The 16396-nt window shown below is 44.3% G+C and overlaps 2 protein-coding genes across 3 annotated transcripts; one reads left to right on the forward strand and one right to left on the reverse strand.

The window, feature by feature from the left end:
- Positions 1-93: 93 nt before the first annotated feature.
- On the forward strand, positions 94-7662 carry GNL3 (G protein nucleolar 3). 2 transcript variants are annotated; one of them, XM_083869505.1, is made up of 15 exons: positions 94-151; positions 431-489; positions 599-736; positions 1320-1433; positions 1602-1685; positions 1927-2062; positions 2521-2624; positions 2886-3021; positions 3485-3572; positions 3961-4144; positions 5255-5397; positions 6087-6223; positions 6727-6950; positions 7146-7227; positions 7317-7662. In XM_083869505.1, exons 1-15 carry the CDS (start codon positions 139-141, stop codon positions 7403-7405), a joined length of 1731 nt encoding a protein of 576 aa, XP_083725631.1. In that variant the 5' UTR covers positions 94-138; the 3' UTR covers positions 7406-7662. The 2 variants fall into 2 exon arrangements, with proteins under 2 accessions (XP_083725631.1, XP_083725632.1); XM_083869506.1 differs by having other exon boundaries at positions 6727-6941.
- A 1567-nt stretch (positions 7663-9229) lies between these two features.
- GLT8D1 (glycosyltransferase 8 domain containing 1) lies at positions 9230-16349 on the reverse strand. Its single transcript, XM_083869672.1, has 10 exons — positions 16237-16349; positions 14168-14223; positions 13976-14074; positions 13300-13516; positions 12537-12654; positions 11952-12036; positions 11625-11737; positions 10949-11115; positions 10716-10828; positions 9230-10082 (listed from the first exon to the last, which is right to left on the reverse strand). Exons 2-10 carry the CDS (start codon positions 14181-14183, stop codon positions 9892-9894), a joined length of 1119 nt encoding a protein of 372 aa, XP_083725798.1. The 5' UTR covers positions 14184-14223; positions 16237-16349; the 3' UTR covers positions 9230-9891.
- Between the last annotated feature and the right edge of the window lie 47 nt (positions 16350-16396).

Here is a 16396-nt window from a genome sequence, read left to right on the forward strand (position 1 = left end):
GACACCGCCGGTGCCGCCGCCGCCGCTGCCGCAAAGCGCGCCCAGCCGCCCAACGCGCCGAGCCCGCGCGACACCCCGGCGGGGCAGCGCCGGCACGCTTTACGGCAGCGCCCGCCGGCGGGAGCACGTGGCGGCGCCATGAAGCGGCCGAGTGAGCGCCGGGCACCGGGACGGGCACCGAGGGCCGGGCATCGGGCGGGCAGGGAGCGCCGGGCACCGGGACGGGCACCGAGGGCCGGGCATCGGGCGGGCAGGGAGGGCCGGGCACCGGGCAGGCACCGGTTGGTGGCCTGGAACGGGAGGGTGGTGGCCGGCCGTGGCCGAGCGAACGGCAGTGATCGAAGAGCGGGAGTCGGGGCTGGGGCCCGGGGCTCGGTGGCGGGGTGTGTGTGTGTCGGTACACGGCGCTGACGGGCGCGCTGCGTTGCAGAGCTCAGGAAGGCCAGCAAGAGGCTGAGCTGCCACAAGCGCTTCAAGATCCAGAAGAAGGTGAGGCCCGGCCGGGCGCGGCCCCCGGCGCGGTGTTTGGTGATTTGGGGGACGGTACGAGGAAGTTTTTTGCCTTAGACTGAGAAAGTTTTCTTGTGCATGTCTTCAGATCAGAGAACACCACCGAAAAGTCAGGAAGGAGGCCAAGAAACGTGGACACAAAAAGCCCAAGAAGGACCCCGGAATTCCCAGCGCTGCGCCGTTTAAGGAAGAGCTCCTGCGGGAAGCAGAGCAGAGAAAGCAGAGGGTAAAGCAGGGCTTGTGGTAAAGAGGACACGAGCTGAGACATCCCTTTCTTTAAGGAAGCTTTGTGGGCATAAGTCTCCACTCTGAGGCGCAGTTTTGGCAGATTGTAGATGGTCCCAGGAGACTTGTGCTTTGGAAAAGTAAAAAAAAAATCCAGCTTTGTACAGTGTGCAATGGTTTGGTCTTTTACTTTTAATCTTTGTTTCCTCACTGTGCATGTGAACATGCTGCAGATGTTATTTCTAATGCAGTCAGACTTCCTTGTGCTGGGATACAGAGATCAGAGTGCTGGGAGTTAAATCATGGTATTATGTGATTACACAGAAAATGGGGATCTGCAGTCTACAGTGTGCACTGGTGTGACATGGGAGCAGCACCTTTATCAGCCGCACTGGTGGCTGCAGAGCGCCTGTTTTGGCATCAAGCTAATGGATGCAAAAAAAAGAGTTCCCAGAGTCACCTGGACAGTCAGGACTTCTGACTGAGCTGTCTCAGGAGCCTGGGTCAGGAATGGGGAGAAAGAACATTCTTCCTTACCACCTTCAGAGATATTTTATCTGGCCTGGGTTTTTGCTTGCAAACAGCTTGAAGAACTGAAACAAAAGCAGAAGCTCAACAGACAGAAAGAACATGAAAAGAAGAGGAAGCTGGAAGCTAAAAAGAATGCAGCCACAATCAAGGACAAAGCAGAGGGAAAGGTAGGGGTCCTGAATGATTTTGATTCCTTGACCCTGTAGAAGTCATCCTGAAACTGCACCTTCTTAAAATGTTATGTGTTACATTTTCATGCTGAATATGCACACAAGTACACAAATATTACACTAATCCTCATTTAATAATTTCCTTTTGGTTTTTTATTGCTCTAGGAATCCTCTGGCAAATCTAAAGGAAAGACAAAAAAGCCGCTGAATAAAAATTCTAAGAAATCATTCTGCAGAGAGCTCATGAAGGTGAAATGCTTTAACTATTTTTAGATCATTCGATGAGAGTCAGCAATAAAACTACTTGTTATTTTCCTTTTTTTTGTAGTACTGTTTAAAACATCAAGTCTGTCTGTGATAAACCAGAACACTGAAGTAAAGGACTTTACAACAAAAAGTGTTAACAACTATTTACGTAAGCCCCAGCTGTAGCAGAGTTGTCATCTGGTCTGTGATGTTGTATTTGATTCTTGTCTTTTTCCTGACCCAGGTGCTTGAGGCCTCAGACGTGGTTCTGGAGGTTTTGGATGCCAGAGATCCAATGGGCTGTCGGTGTCCTCAGCTGGAACAGGCTGTCACTTGCTCTGGAGGAAACAAAAAGCTGCTCTTGGTTCTGAACAAAATTGGTAAGAAACACAGGTTTTCTCAAAGCGTTACTGGTGGTTCTGTGGTAGGTGAGCTATGAAGATTTTAAAGGAATCTGAGATTCCATTGAAGACATAAGATCCAACTCTGAGCTCGCTAAAAAGGCTGGAAATTACCAAGTTACCAGCAGCTAAATAAAGGAAATAAAATACCAAGAACAACAACAAGACCAAAGGGAACTTTGTGGTAGAGTAGCCTTTGCAAGAATTGTGAGATAATCCTTCACAGAACATCATTCTGTACCATACAAAGTCTTCTAGCAGGACCCAGCATTAAAATACAGAGGCCAGAAATGTAATTGTGATGTATTCTGCTAGGGCAGAAAAAGAGACTGTGTGCCTTTGGGGAATGTACCCAGTTTATACTGGAGTTCTCAGCCAAATGTTATTTGTCCTGATAAGATTAATTTAAGAAGTGAAAGAACTGCTCTTCTTTCCAGATTTAGTGCCAAAGGACAACGTAGAGAAATGGTTGAATTATCTGAAGAAAGAGTTTCCAACAGTTGCTTTTAAGTCAGCAACAATGACGAAGGACAAGACTATGGTAAGAGCACTGCAGGCTGTCCCATGAGAAAGTCATGTGTTTGCAGTCATACATGTTGAAACATCTTTAAAATTCCTTTTCCCCTGGTTTGGTTGCACTTCTGTGACTGATGGATGTGCCTTTACACTTTGACTGAGCTTTTCAGTACAGTGGAAGAATTCTTACTACTGAAATTACAGTAGATAAATACATCTAAGTATACATATTTTATCTTCATTAATAGCTCCTGACCACAGGGTTTTTTTGTTTCGAATCCTATAGCAGGAACAGGTCACAAAAAGACGTGCACGTGTTGATTTCTCAGAAACTTCTCAGTATTTTGGAAGCAAATGCCTTTTGAGGCTTCTTCAAGAGTATTGCAAGACACAAGACAAAGCCATTCAGGTTGGGGTGGTAGGTAAGTGTTTGGACGAGATTCCTTCTCCCGTAAAGTTTTTGGATCCTGTATAACAGACTGGGTAAAACTGCTAACACCTGCTTTGCTAATGACCTTTCTAGTCACTGTCCTTGGATCTAAGGCTCTCAGTGTTGTAGTACTTCAGCTGACAGTGATCCATGGTGCACTATCATGTGTAGCATAGGGATCTGTGGGAGCACAAGGAAGGCAGGATATGTGCTCCACTGGCACTGCCTCCCTCACACCTGACAAAAATCCCAGGGAATGTAGCACCACAAATCCTACAAGTGTGAGAAATGAGGATACATTCTTTGTCTTACTTCTGCAGTGAAGACTTCAGATCCAACTCTGATCTCACACTGATGCTTACCTTAGCAAAGATACCTGGAAGAAGCTGTTTTGATCAGTGTTAAAAAGCCATTTTCTTATTTAACTTACAAGGATTTATGTGATTTTTCCTCAGGTTTCCCTAATGTGGGAAAGAGCAGCATAATCAACAGCCTCAAAGGAAAGCGTGCTTGCAATGTTGGCCTGGCAAGAGGTGTTACCAAGTAAGCTCAGTCTGATAAAAGCTGTTCCTTTCCTTGTTTGTTTTGTTTCAGTTACCTTGAGTTTGTGTTTCAATTCATAGGGGCAAAGCCCACCAGTGTGCAGTTTTAAATGCACATTAAAATTCGCAAGATGAAAGAAAGGTATTGATGTGTGTGATGCAAGCTCTCTCCGGGGATACAGTGTATAAACTTGATGTTTTGTTTGTTTAAATTTCTATCCTACACAAAGCACATGATGACAAAACACTGAAACTGACTGTATGTATGTTTCACTGAAACTGAATGTATGAAGTACATTCAATCCAACACTGAGCTTTGTGTCTTGCATCCCTCACCATTACCAGCCCTTCACTGGTTATCTGCTCACAGTGCATTTCTCTCTGAACAGGTCTGTGCAAACTGTGCACCTTGATAAGCAGACAAAGATGCTGGACAGTCCAAGTATAGTTGCAGATCATTCCAACAGTGCCCTGGCTCTGGCCTTGAGAAGTATCATAGACCCTGAAGGATCAGACTCAGCAGATGTGCTTGAAGGAGTAAAAGCCATCATAAATCACTGCAGTAAGCAGCAGGTGAGCTCCATCTTTTTTCTGCATCTCTCACTGCATCACGCTTCTTTGTAGATTTCTTAGGCCCAATAATGAAAGTTCATTTTGTGATACAATCTTACACGAGGCCAGCATGTAATGAGCCCTCGAAAATGTATCAAGTTCTGAGGGTCCAGCACTTCTCAGAATGGCTTAGAATAATTGCCAGAGGGTTCCTTGGGTGTGTTTTGTAAAGCAAAAGGTTTTAATTAAAGAGAGAAAATAACAAACTATACAAAAACAAAACAAATGCCCTGCACAGATGTAGGAAAGCCCCTTACACCTGGCTAAGACACCCCAAAAAGTCCTGAGCACCTCTGTGCTCCCTGTTAAGTACACAACGATCAAGGAGGGTTCTTTTGGCAAACTGCCAATGGCAACAGCTACAGGTTTTGAGAAACGTTTCCAAAGCCCAGTCAATGGGTGCCCTGTCCTGGCACTGAGCCACCCATGGTAAAGAGGGCACAGAACTTTGTAGCTTTGCTTCCTTACATGTTCAGAGGTAAATGGAAACTTTTCCTTATATAGAATCATTTGCTTGGAAGTGGGAAATGCACTGTAACAATTTTGCTTTAGCTAATTCTGATAGGTTTGAACTGCTTTACCTAACCATGCAAAGTGGTAATGCCAAGTGGGATCCTTCATCCTTACAAACACAAGGCAGAACAGCATTCCACAATCCTGACAGCCAGAGTAAACATTGCTTTTAAGACCTCATCACCACACAATCAGAGAGTGAAAAATGATGATTATTTTCTGTGTCTTATGGTTACAGTGAAGACCTCAGATCCAACTCTGATTTCACTCTAGTTTCAAGCAAATTAACCTAAGCCTAATTGCCTTTCAGTTCTGTGAGAACTGTTTTCACAGACCAGTTTGCTGTCTCTGTACACCCACGAGTCTGGGTGAATGGCAGATGAGTTTGTTGATGAAGTAGGCATTTTGCTTTGTAATGTTTACTCCCACATGTGAGAGAAAAACAGCTTTTCACTTACTCTGTCCTCACTGTTTTCCAACTTTATTTGCTCTTTTATTCCTAAAACTATGAGAAAGGTGGGCATCTCTTTCTAAATGTGCCATTTTCTTTTACCCTAGGTAATGATGCACTATAATATTCCAGATTTCAGGGACCCTGAAGACTTTTTATCTTTACTGGCTCAGAAGAGGGGCATGTTGAAAAAGGGAGGTGTTCCTGACATAGAAAATACGGCTAAATTAGTGCTTTGTGACTGGACAGGGTATGTATGCTGTGAACTTTGCTCTGTGCTGCTCACCTTTTTCTTCTCACTGTTAAACCAGCACAGCAGAAGCACTGAGTCCAGCAAAGTACTTAAAAAGGAGAGGCTGGTTTTTTCCCTTCCTTTCTCACATTTTACTTGGGTAAAGAGCTGGATTGTCCAGCAGATTTAGGGAATGCCATCCACAGATAATTTTCTAAAATAGTGAAAGATACATGAGAAGAGTCACAGCCTGTTGTACTTTACTCCATAGATAGTTTCTGTAATGGAAATCTGCTTTCCTCTCAAATACCAAGTCCATGTTGTCCTCTTCTGGACAGGAAAGGATGTGGCAAACTTTCTGAGGAAATTTAGGGTGGTTCCTATATTCTGGGGGTAGGAATAAATGTAACACAGATTCAGTAATTGACTGTCACTGTCTCCCTTGCTCAAGTGGCTCAGCTGCTTTTACACTGATGCTTTTACAGGCAGGTGATCTGTGGTGACAAAGTGCCATTGTGTTTTCCTCTCAGGAGTGGGCTATCCCCTTAATACTGTTGACAACTTCAGAGTCAAGTTTTAGTATCAATTGAACTGCTGTTAAACAGTTACTAGTTTGAGAGCTTTGTACTCTGGGTTTTATTTTTAAATACTGTGATTTAACTGTGCTATCTTGAGTTGTTTTTTAATGCTGATTTTTATTTTCTCAGAGCCAGAATAAAGTACTACTCAAAACCACCCGAATTTCAGAAACCACCACCCTATCTTACAGAACAAAAAATAGCTGAAATGCAGGAAGGCTTTAATTTAAATAACCTGGACCAAGAAAACAGCAACACTGTTCAAGGTAGGACTGTTCCTGTGATAGACTACATTATAACCACAGGGTCACAGATTGGCCTGGGTTGGAAGGGGCCTTAAAGACCAAAATGTCCAAACCCCCTGCAGTGGGCAGGGCTACCTTTCACTCACTCCAGGTTATTCAGAGCCCCCTCCAGCCTGGCCTCAAGCACTTCCAGGGGTGGGGCAGCCACAGCTTCTCTAGGAAACCTTTGCCAGGGCCTCACCATCTTCACAGCAAAGAATTTTTTCCTGCTATCTAATCTAAACCCACTTAGGGAAACTTACCTATACTCAAATCCAGGTTTTCCAGATCCTAGCAGTTTTCTGTAGATGCCTCAGGGAAAGCTTTTCTCAGAGAATTGTCCTTGCCTTGGTGGCAGGACCCTGTGTGGGAGTCCTGTCTATGGCAAGGAGGGGGCAGAACTGTAGTGTCCCTTCTTGGGGGCTGGGCATTATGTCTGTGCTGAATAAAAGGGACTGAACAGACACTCCCTGTGTTCTCTGCAGCTTTAAAGCACCCCAGCCCAGCAAGCAGCATTGCTTTTCAGTCAGCTGGAATGACAAATGGGACAATAGAGGAAAATAAAGTGATAGAAGAAGGATCAGACTGGGGAAACATGGAAACAAGCAAGGAGGAGGAAGAGGAAGAAGAGGAGGAAGAATTCACAGAAAGTGATGATGATGAAGATAATGTGGAAGAAGATGATGATGATGATGATGATGTCAAAGAGGTAAATGAGGGTTTCACTGGGGTTGGGCTTTTTTCCTCAATTAAGGAAACAACATTGTTCCAAGTCACTTGGCCTCAGCAGTGAGGCTCAGCTATAAAAGAGGACATCCACACTCTCCCCAGGTTCTGTCAGGCTTCATTTGCATGGGAGATTGCATTAGTGATGTTTAAATAATGTCTGACCATTGACTTGTAGGAAAGCCAAGTCCAGGTCACCAGAAAAGCAAAGCCTGGAAAACAACAAAGGACTCTTACAAATTCCACAGAGCAGAGGGCAGGTGTGTATTCAGAACCCTGGCACAAGGATGGGCTTTGGTACCTCCAGGATCTGCACTGGTTTCACTAACACACGATTTTCTCTTCTCAGGAAATGAATGCTCCAGGTCACTGTCCTTCAGCCTAGATAAACCAGCAGATGAAGATGATGCCTATGATTTTAATACAGACTATGTATAACAAATCAGGTGGGAAGGCACTGTTTGGTGCCAGAGCTACTACTGGCTTTCAGAACAGTCAGGAGGACTGGGGTTGCAGCAGAAGCTGTAGGAGTGCTGCAGAACCAGAGCTGCTGCAAAGACTCAAATCATTGCTTTGTCAAATAATGTACATCATAGTGCATCTCCCTTGATAGTTCCAGATTTTATACTGGCCTAGGAAACTGATTGTTATTCAGCTTTCTCATAAAGTTTATTTCCTATATTAAAGCCTATTTTAAAAAAATCCTAATAGACTCACTTAGTCTGTTCATTTTGCCTTATAAAAAGACCTTTCAAGAGGATAAACCCATTGTCTTTGAAAAATAAATGATAAATGTTTCATTCTAATCACGTTCAAACAAATAAATTTCACAGTAAATTTTCATTCCTGTACAAAATCTCAGTTTTCCTAGAGAATTACAAAGATTTTACTCCTAGAGCATGATTTTAGACAGTGACTTTTCGGTATACAATTTTGCCAAACTTGTAGAATTTTTCACATGTAAAGGTTGGCTAGAAAATGCTCCCTATTTAAGCTAGATACAAAGTACTTTACCCAAACACTGTTTTATGTTCTGAACTTTCACTGGGCATGGTAAATGAGATTTTATTAGTAATCCATCTCTACTGGGGAACAAGCTGATTGATCTTACAGTGCTCTTGAACAAGAGTGTTGTTTCCTGATGGCACCTGTTACACGTGGCAATAACTGGTAAATATAAAGAAAAACAAGGCCCTGTGCAATAAGGATGTGCTGCTGTGCTCACCTGTAGCAGAAGTAGGATAGCAAGAGAATTGCCAAGAGGCCCTGCAGCTGCTCAAAGAATCAAGTGTTAAGAATACAATTAAGAAATTAATTCACAATTAATGCCTTACACTACATAACTCCTATGCATCTGTTTTCTTCCTATTAACTGAAAAGTATAATTTCTGTTTTCTTTGATAAATGTGTTTTCCCTCAGTGTAGGCTGAGGCATAGATTCTCATAGGCAGCTTAAAAAGGTGTAAAGTGCATACACAAAGAGGCAGTTCCTTTAAGCCTGCTAAAACACAGCCTGCTCAGCTGAATTACATTGGTGTCAGCTAATCCAAGTAAAATCTTTCTAAGTGGGTAAGTGAATTTACTTCATTACTCCTAACTGCTTCAAGGGCAAGAATGGTTCTTGTTCTAATGGTTCATCAAAATCCAGGAAAAGAAACAACAGCTAACAAACCAGATCGAGGTATCTGTGACAGAGACAGAACTACAGGCAGTGACTCAAATGAGAGCAGCAGTTTGAAATCCCTTTAAAGCAGAACTAAAACCATATTCTCAGTCATGAAGGATTGCTTTACCTCTGCTGCCCTTGGTTTCAGACCAGGCAGACTCAGCTGCCACCGAGAGGCTCTTCACAAGCCTGAATGCAAATCTCTCTTAAATTGAGTAGTTGGCACAGTGGCTGCAGGGATAGACCAGCTGATAATAATTATCACACAACAATACAACTATTAAAAAAAACAAAACAACTTATCTGTGGCATAGGCATCTCACTTGATGAGTTTCCAGATGCAGAAAGGCACAGCAGGAAAAAATAGAGCATAGCTCACTGGAGAGAACTATGAGGAACACAACAATAACAAAATTAATCTGAATTAATTAATAGAGCCTGGTCCCCAAAATAAGTAGTTTGTATTATTTTAGAATTAGATGGCTTTCACAAAGACCAGATCGATTCACTTTGGCTTTAATCACTTGCTGCTGTGTACAAAGGAAACACTTCTGCATCAAGACTGGAATTAGATTGCCATTTACCTGAGGCTGGAGTCAGCATGTTACAATTAGCTTTATTTTTGAACAAAGTTTCATCCACCACTTTACAAAAAATGGTTTAGTGTTCACTGGCATTTAAAATCATTTTGCATAGTGAAACAATACTTGAAGGACTTATCTTCCAAAAAGGATTCAATTTTGCAGAATTCTGTAAGAAAGACTTAAACAGAAATGGCTGGGAGGAGATTTCATGCAAGAAAGGGTTCTTGAGGGAATTATTTCACAGGATAACAAAACAACGAAACAAAACCCAGGGAGCTCTTAATTACAGTACATTGCTGTGCAAGACTTACTGATGCAAGCACCAGCTGACTTTTTATCTTGTTCTTTAGAAACTTTGTAACTGACAAAATGATCCCCTGCTAGAAGACTTGTCCTAAAGAGCAGGAGAACACAACAGAAATGACAAAAACAAAAGTGCTAGTTTGTGGAGATCTCCCCTTGCTTTCTGTAGTGCTGCTGGAGTAGCATCTTGTGTCACACAGGTGACGTGAGCTTCCTTTGGACCTGTGCATTTCAGAACTGCACCTGAATAAGTGCATCACCTTGTACTCCAGAAGGCAAGGTCGGCTCTGTAATGCAAGTTGGCTAAAAAAAAAAGTTCTGCTTGGCTCCAGAGGTTTCCTGAGAAAACGTCATCATTATTCCAATGGACTCTACTTTGCTTCATAGGCTTCCGAGTGTCTGCGGAGCAGGTTGAACTTGCCTGCAGGGTCAGGGACATACCACCTCTCCCAGACTTCTGCATAGGAAGCTGTTCTTCCCCAGGGTTTGAAATGTCCATTCCAATGAAGCAGCTTGGCAGCTTTCACAAACTGAGGAGAGTACCTTTTCCCAGCACTAGACCCTTCAATTGAAAAAGAAGCATTAGTGTTTGAAATAAAGGCAGCAGAAACACCATCATGCAAAATGTTAACTGCAAAGCAAAGGATTTAATGAAGGAAATCTTATCATTTATGGAGAAAAGAGGTAAAAGGGGAGGCAGAAATAAGAGTAAAGTGAAAAACAATCAGGTGGAACTAAATGTCACTTTGATCTCTCTGTGTCTATTTTCATACACTGCCTTAACTTCCAAGTTCTTTAAAACCTGCTTAACACCCAGATGAATTCAGCAGCCTGTGTACTGTTCATCAGAAACATAACCTGAAAAGGCTCCTCCAGCACTGGGGTTTCACCAGTAGAACAGATGTGACTGTCCTTCTCAACAGTTTTGGAAGAAGCACTTTGGATCACATCAGATACAATATATTTGTGGAAAATGAGAGGGATTTTGTAAGTCAGTTCAAGAACTAACCCCCAGCAGTTCAAGAAAGACTGAGGCCCACAAGCCCCAAGATGGAATTGCAAAGCTGTTTTCCCTAAGAACAAAGGACAGAATATGGGAATAAAAGGTCACTTTGCTACATCATCAACAAGGTGTCCAGCTACAGACCTGGAAAAACCCCCTGGGGGAGCAGCATCAGAAATGCTTCACACGTACCGAGATGTCGGACGTTCCACATGGGATCAATACTGGAATGTTGCTTGTAAAATACAATTAGCAGTGGAGGTGTTGTGATGCTGCCAGCCAGAGTCTTACTGTAGAGTTCCTCTCTGGAAGTTGAAAGGATGCTGATGAGTTGGTTTTTCACTTGCAGCAGAGATACACACACAGTCCTCCATTCAAGAGGGAAATGCCACCAGCAGGACCCAGCCCCAGCCTGGGGTACTTACACCACATTAAGTGCCATCCACTTCTCCAGTTGTTTAGTGATGTTCTGTAATTTCCATTCAGTCAAATTGGCAACAAAAACCCCGGGGTTGAAAGAGCAGGTGTTGGCTTTCATGGCAAGCTTTCGGATGGTTTCTTTTTGGTAATCTAAAAACCCAATGTAATTATACTGGGGGGAAGAGAGTAGAAATTAGCTTAAAATATATGAGGAAATTCCTAAAGTAAAATCCTGCTCAAGTCACAACAGACAGGCATAAGTTGAAGTTGTTAGAGTAAATATCCCTTCCTTTAAAATGAGAGAAAGAAAGCTTAAGAGGGGTAACATTTAAAAAATATGATTATATAGACTGCATATTTTAAAGAATGCTGCATGGTCTTAATAATACTGTATTATTAATATGGTACCAGTCTCAGATAAAGTACTTTTAATACATTCAGAAATGAAAAATTGGCCCTTCAATGTTCTCAGACCTCCTGCTGTTCTACAATGAGAATTACTCTCATTGTAAAATACAGCAAAAGTTCCAAGTAATTTACTGTGCCTGAACAGAAACTGCAGGTCCCATTTGTGAAAGTGGCTTGGGCAGGGACAGTCACGTTTAGGTTTACAGCATTTGGAACATTTCCAAATGCCTGAGATCTACAGTATTGTTATCACTGAATGAGACTAAAACCAACCTGATTGCCAGCTCCACGGACAGCAACTTTACTACTGGTTGAGTCACAGTCATCTGAAAATGCAGCTGCATGTCCAGGTTTCAATGGAGTGTTGTAAAGTTCAACAATATCATCTGGAAAATGGAAGCAAGCACAGAAAAATCAAAAGCAATCCTGACTAAGTGCCAAGTTAGGCTTTGTTCAGTCCATTGTTATAGCAGATAGAGCTACTCAGTTTAACCCAATTCACTCATATTTACAAACTTTGTAGATAAATGTTTAGGTTCTGTGAGAGATAAGATACTGACCTCAGCAAAAGGCCAGTGGCAGATAACAAAGGTCCCATACCTTGCACTATTATATCATCATCCACATAGATGACCTTCTCTGCATCAGGTACCCAGCTGGGCAAGTAGAATCTTGCAAAAGTTAACTGTGAGAACATCAAGGCAAAAGAAGTGAAGAATTAAATTAAAAAAGTGTCCAAATAAACGTGAAATTGACTGATTTTTCTGGCACTTATCTATGGCATTAATGTCCAGGACAACTCCTATCAAGGAAGTAAAACAGGCAGTAATATCCTACAAGTATTTTAAAATAAACAAGTTCCATCAATTCCTGGTTTACCATGAATGTATGCATTGATAAACTAACTTTAAAACTGGTCTATATAAGAATTTCTTATTTCTCCACATAGATCTGCAGCATCTCTGAAGTGTTGACATGCTTGACATCTCTCACTATCTAGTGAGAGATAATTTCACTCATTAATTTTACTGAATTTTAATTTTACTGAAATTTAGGAATTTGATTATGAAAGACTGCTTCTATGCTAACAGATCTGGTTTTGATCTCCAGCTGTGTTCAAAAGCCAACATCAAAATATATTGTTATTAACTACTAATTGCAAGAAGTAATCAGCGTCATCCTTACTGGTTTGAAGGCGTCTGCCTTTTGAGGATCTACTTTTACTTTGCCTTCTAAGACACGAGGGTCAAATTCCAAAATTCGGTATCTCATATTTTTCAGAAGAGGGCTCCTCAGCCACGTCCTGCAAGAAGAATAAAGGCACAGATCTTGTTAGATGAGATAAAATCAAGGGAAAATGAGAAGATCCAGCTAACAGTGATACATATCTTGATGTGGCCACTCACTTCCCTGCCCAACAAACACATCTGGGATGTAATTGGTGCTGTCCTGTGTGGGCACAGGGGCAAGTCCAGGGTCAGCAACTGCACACCTGGGACATGTGAAAGGTATGAGGTCACTTCTTGTTTTATCAGAGACACACAATTCTATTATCACAGGGCCTTCCCAAAACCATCAGTGTGGTCAGAAGGGGGTTAGAGTAACAGGATCAAAGAACAATCTACAAAAATGGAGAAACAAGACTGCCAGCATCTGAAGTGCTTAGATGAAATGTACAAGTACCTTTTACAACCTTTGCACCAATAAACTCCGACCTCACTGTCTGGATATAAGCCCACTGGGAAAGAAGTTTCTTTTCCATCCCTGAAACCTGACCAGGAGGAATGGTGGGACTCCCACAGCTTTTTTATGTCAAAAAGCTGCCATAAGGAGCAGCAGATGGGAACTGGGAGTCAGGGGAATGCAGCTCCAGAGAAAGGAAGCTTGCTCTCCTCTCAGAAATACAGAAGTTCACCGTGTTGTGGGAATACAATGAAAAGATCATTACCTCAAGTGATCCACAGTATCATTCAAAGTAACAATGTGGAAAACCACGTTGGATCTGCTGTTCTGGTAAATGCTGTTCATGGCTGCAATTGCACCCCCAAGCCTCTCATCCGAGGCTGCAATGACCACAGCAATATCCTTGTCATTGCTCTCATCTATCAGCCTCTGGGGAGCTGCAGGAATGAAATCTATAGGCTGAAGTCCTAAAGGACTTGGATCTGTGGAGTAAAAATGGCATACTTGTTTTTATTATTATGTATTATTATTACCACGCTAAAATTCCCAACACTTCAATTATCTCTGCCATGCACTTGGATGTCTGATTGGACGTGTGGATTACACTTGGACGTGTGGATTACAGTGAGCCAGGATCAAACAGAGCATCAGCTTTTGTGAGTCTGAGATACTAATGAATAGAATAACACATTTACAGAAAACTGCACACATTTAATCACACATACTCACACACAGCACAAGGTATTAAAAGGCTGAGCTACAGTAGTCTGCACTTACCTTTGGTCCCTCCTGCCATGCCTAAAACCTCATTAACTTCCCCCTCCCATTCACCCAAACCACATGGTGGGTTCTGTCTGACCAGAGCAGGTGTTTTCCCACCAAATCTTTTTTCTTTTTCTTTTTTTTTCTTTTTTTTCAAATTAAAATAAAATCCAACATACCTGACAATTCCCTCCTCAAGAAGTCACTGAGGCTTAGGAAGTTATGATGAATAACTAGCAAAAATATGACAATAGCCACTATAAGGATGGAAATGTTCACTGAAAATTAAGAAGAAAAATCTTTATCAATATAACCAGAGAAACTCAGATACAAAAGATATAAAAAAACCAGACAAGCACATATACACATACCTTTCCTTAATGTCATTTTTCTATTCTTATTTTATTAGCATAAGGTTCCTGCAAACCTGCAAGAAAAAAATACAGCAGTCACTGCCAGTGCATCCTTCCATGAGGCATAGCACACTATCACCAGGAGTATCACAACAATTTCAGTGTCAAAGGCAGTGAATGCTTCCCTCTGTCAGTTTCATGACATAAATAAAACTCTATGTCACATTTTAAAAAGTGAGTGTGGTGTCAGGAAGTACCTAACTAGAATCACAGGTTGGAAGGAACCTTCAAGATCACCTGGTTCCAAACCCAGCCATGGGCACAGACATCATCCCCAGCTTCTCTGGGCAGCCTTTGCCAGGGCCACACCACCCTCGTAGGAAAGAATTTCTTCTTAATACCTCATTCAAACCTGCCCTCTGTCAGTTTGAAGCCATTGCCCCTTGTCCTGTCATCCATGCCCTTGTCCAAAGTGCCTCTCCAGCTCTCTTGGAGTCCCTTCTCATGTTAAGGACCCCCGATTACAATGACATATTTAAAGAAGATCTCAGAGATAAAAAGGAGACATGCAGATCTTGCCACTTACTTCATTGACAGAAAAAACCCTCAAAACCCAAACTCCTTCTGCTAGTCAAAAGTAATCTGTGAAGATCTGGAAAATTATGTATATTTTCTCTACTGTTGAAACTATTTAACTATCTGAACTGGAGGCACCTGAACAATAAGATAAAATGTTATAGGTTCCTTTCCATACTTAACCAACAGCAAGATTCTGGTGTTTATGAGATTTTAACAAACTGCATTATATGCTTTAAAAACTATTATACTCTCTACATAAAATACATATATCAGAGTTTCAGCTGAAGTGTCATCACACAGAACAGATTATAAAAGTGGGAAAGAAGGCAGTGCCATCGTGTAGAAGGGGGTACAAACACAACACCACTGCAATTTTGGTAAGAAATTCAAACATGCCTGTTCATTATTTAAGGGTCAAAGTGAAATCAGAACAAGAGCTGTGTATCTTGGCGCCTGAAGAAGCTCTCAAGTAACACATAGAAAGCTCTCTAACAACACGCAAAATTCCAGAAACTAAGAGAGACGCCAAACCCCTTAAATTAAAACACCTCAGACCGTGCTGTGACCATTAGATGTACCAGAACCACCCCCTTCCCGCTGCTGCATTTCTCCCCCAAGGCAGACACATCAGCGGAGCCCAACAATTCCCTGCGCTGAGCTCTGACTCCAGCAGCACCGCACTGCTGGCAGCGGGGCGGGACACGGAGCTTTGCCTGGGGAGCCACAATGCCACGTCCCGCTGCGGGACGGAGCCTTCTGCAATTCCCAGCGCCGGGGCTGAGGTGGGCACGGACACGGGCAGTGCCTCCTCACACAGCGCGGCCGGTGTCTCCTCACACAGCACGGCCGGTGTCTCCTCACACAGCGCGGCCGGTGCCTCCTCACACAGCGCGGCCGGTGCCTCCTCACACAGCGCGGCCGGTGCCTCCTCACACAGCGCGGCCGGTGCCTCCTCACACGACACGGCCGGTGTCTCCTCACACAGCGCGGCCGGTGCCTCCTCACACGACACGGCCGGTGTCTCCTCACACAGCACGGCCGGTGTCTCCTCACACAGCGCGGCCGGTGTCTCCTCACACAGCGCGGCCGGTGTCTCCTCACACAGCGCGGCCGGTGCCTCAGCGACACGCGGCAGCCGGGTAGGGGCAGTGATAGAACGATGGATGGCCACGGACCACAATAAAACACACACCGCGTCGCTCCGCCGCCTCCCTGCAGCGCACACCGCGGGGCACAATCCCGCTCCGGCTCTCCCGCACCGCCCCGGCCCCTCACGGACCGTCCCCCCGCGCCGCCACCGCGGCAGCGCTCGGCCCGCGGGTGTGCCCGCCCAGCTGCCCGACGCCGCCGGGCACCGAACCCGCGCCGCGCCCGCCCCTCCGCGCTGCCGGGGCCGCAGCGGTGCCCGGCGGCTCCGCGAGACGAGCCCGAGGGTCGGGCGGGAGGGCGGCCCGCGGGCTGCCCAGTCAGTGCGGGTTCCCGACGGGCGGCCCCGCGGCGCCTCGCACCTGCCGGGGTCCTGCGGGGCGAGCCCGCCGTTGCCGAGGAGACGCGTCCGGCGGGTTGCGGGGAGCGGAGCGGCCCCGGAGTAGCGGCTGCGGAGCGGACGCGATGCCCGAGGCTGGAGGCGGCACCCCCGGCCGGCGGAGCTCTGGGCGGGGCGGGCGG

Source organism: Zosterops lateralis, assembly GCF_965231275.1.
Source record: "Zosterops lateralis genome assembly, chromosome: 11".
In the NCBI taxonomy this organism is placed as follows: Eukaryota; Metazoa; Chordata; class Aves; order Passeriformes; family Zosteropidae; genus Zosterops; species Zosterops lateralis.

Coding starts and splice junctions, on each gene's coding strand:
- GLT8D1 (XM_083869672.1), bottom strand. Junction 13,517..13,975: donor CTTGAGGAGGGAATTGTCAG/GTATGTTGGATT, acceptor TTTACTCCACAG/ATCCAAGTCCTTTAGGACTT. Junction 11,116..11,624: donor TCCGTGGAGCTGGCAATCAG/GTTGGTTTTAGT, acceptor TCTTCCCCCCAG/TATAATTACATTGGGTTTTT.
- GNL3 (XM_083869505.1), top strand. Junction 2,063..2,520: donor CTTGGTTCTGAACAAAATTG/GTAAGAAACACA, acceptor TCTTCTTTCCAG/ATTTAGTGCCAAAGGACAAC. Junction 4,145..5,254: donor ATCACTGCAGTAAGCAGCAG/GTGAGCTCCATC, acceptor CTTTTACCCTAG/GTAATGATGCACTATAATAT.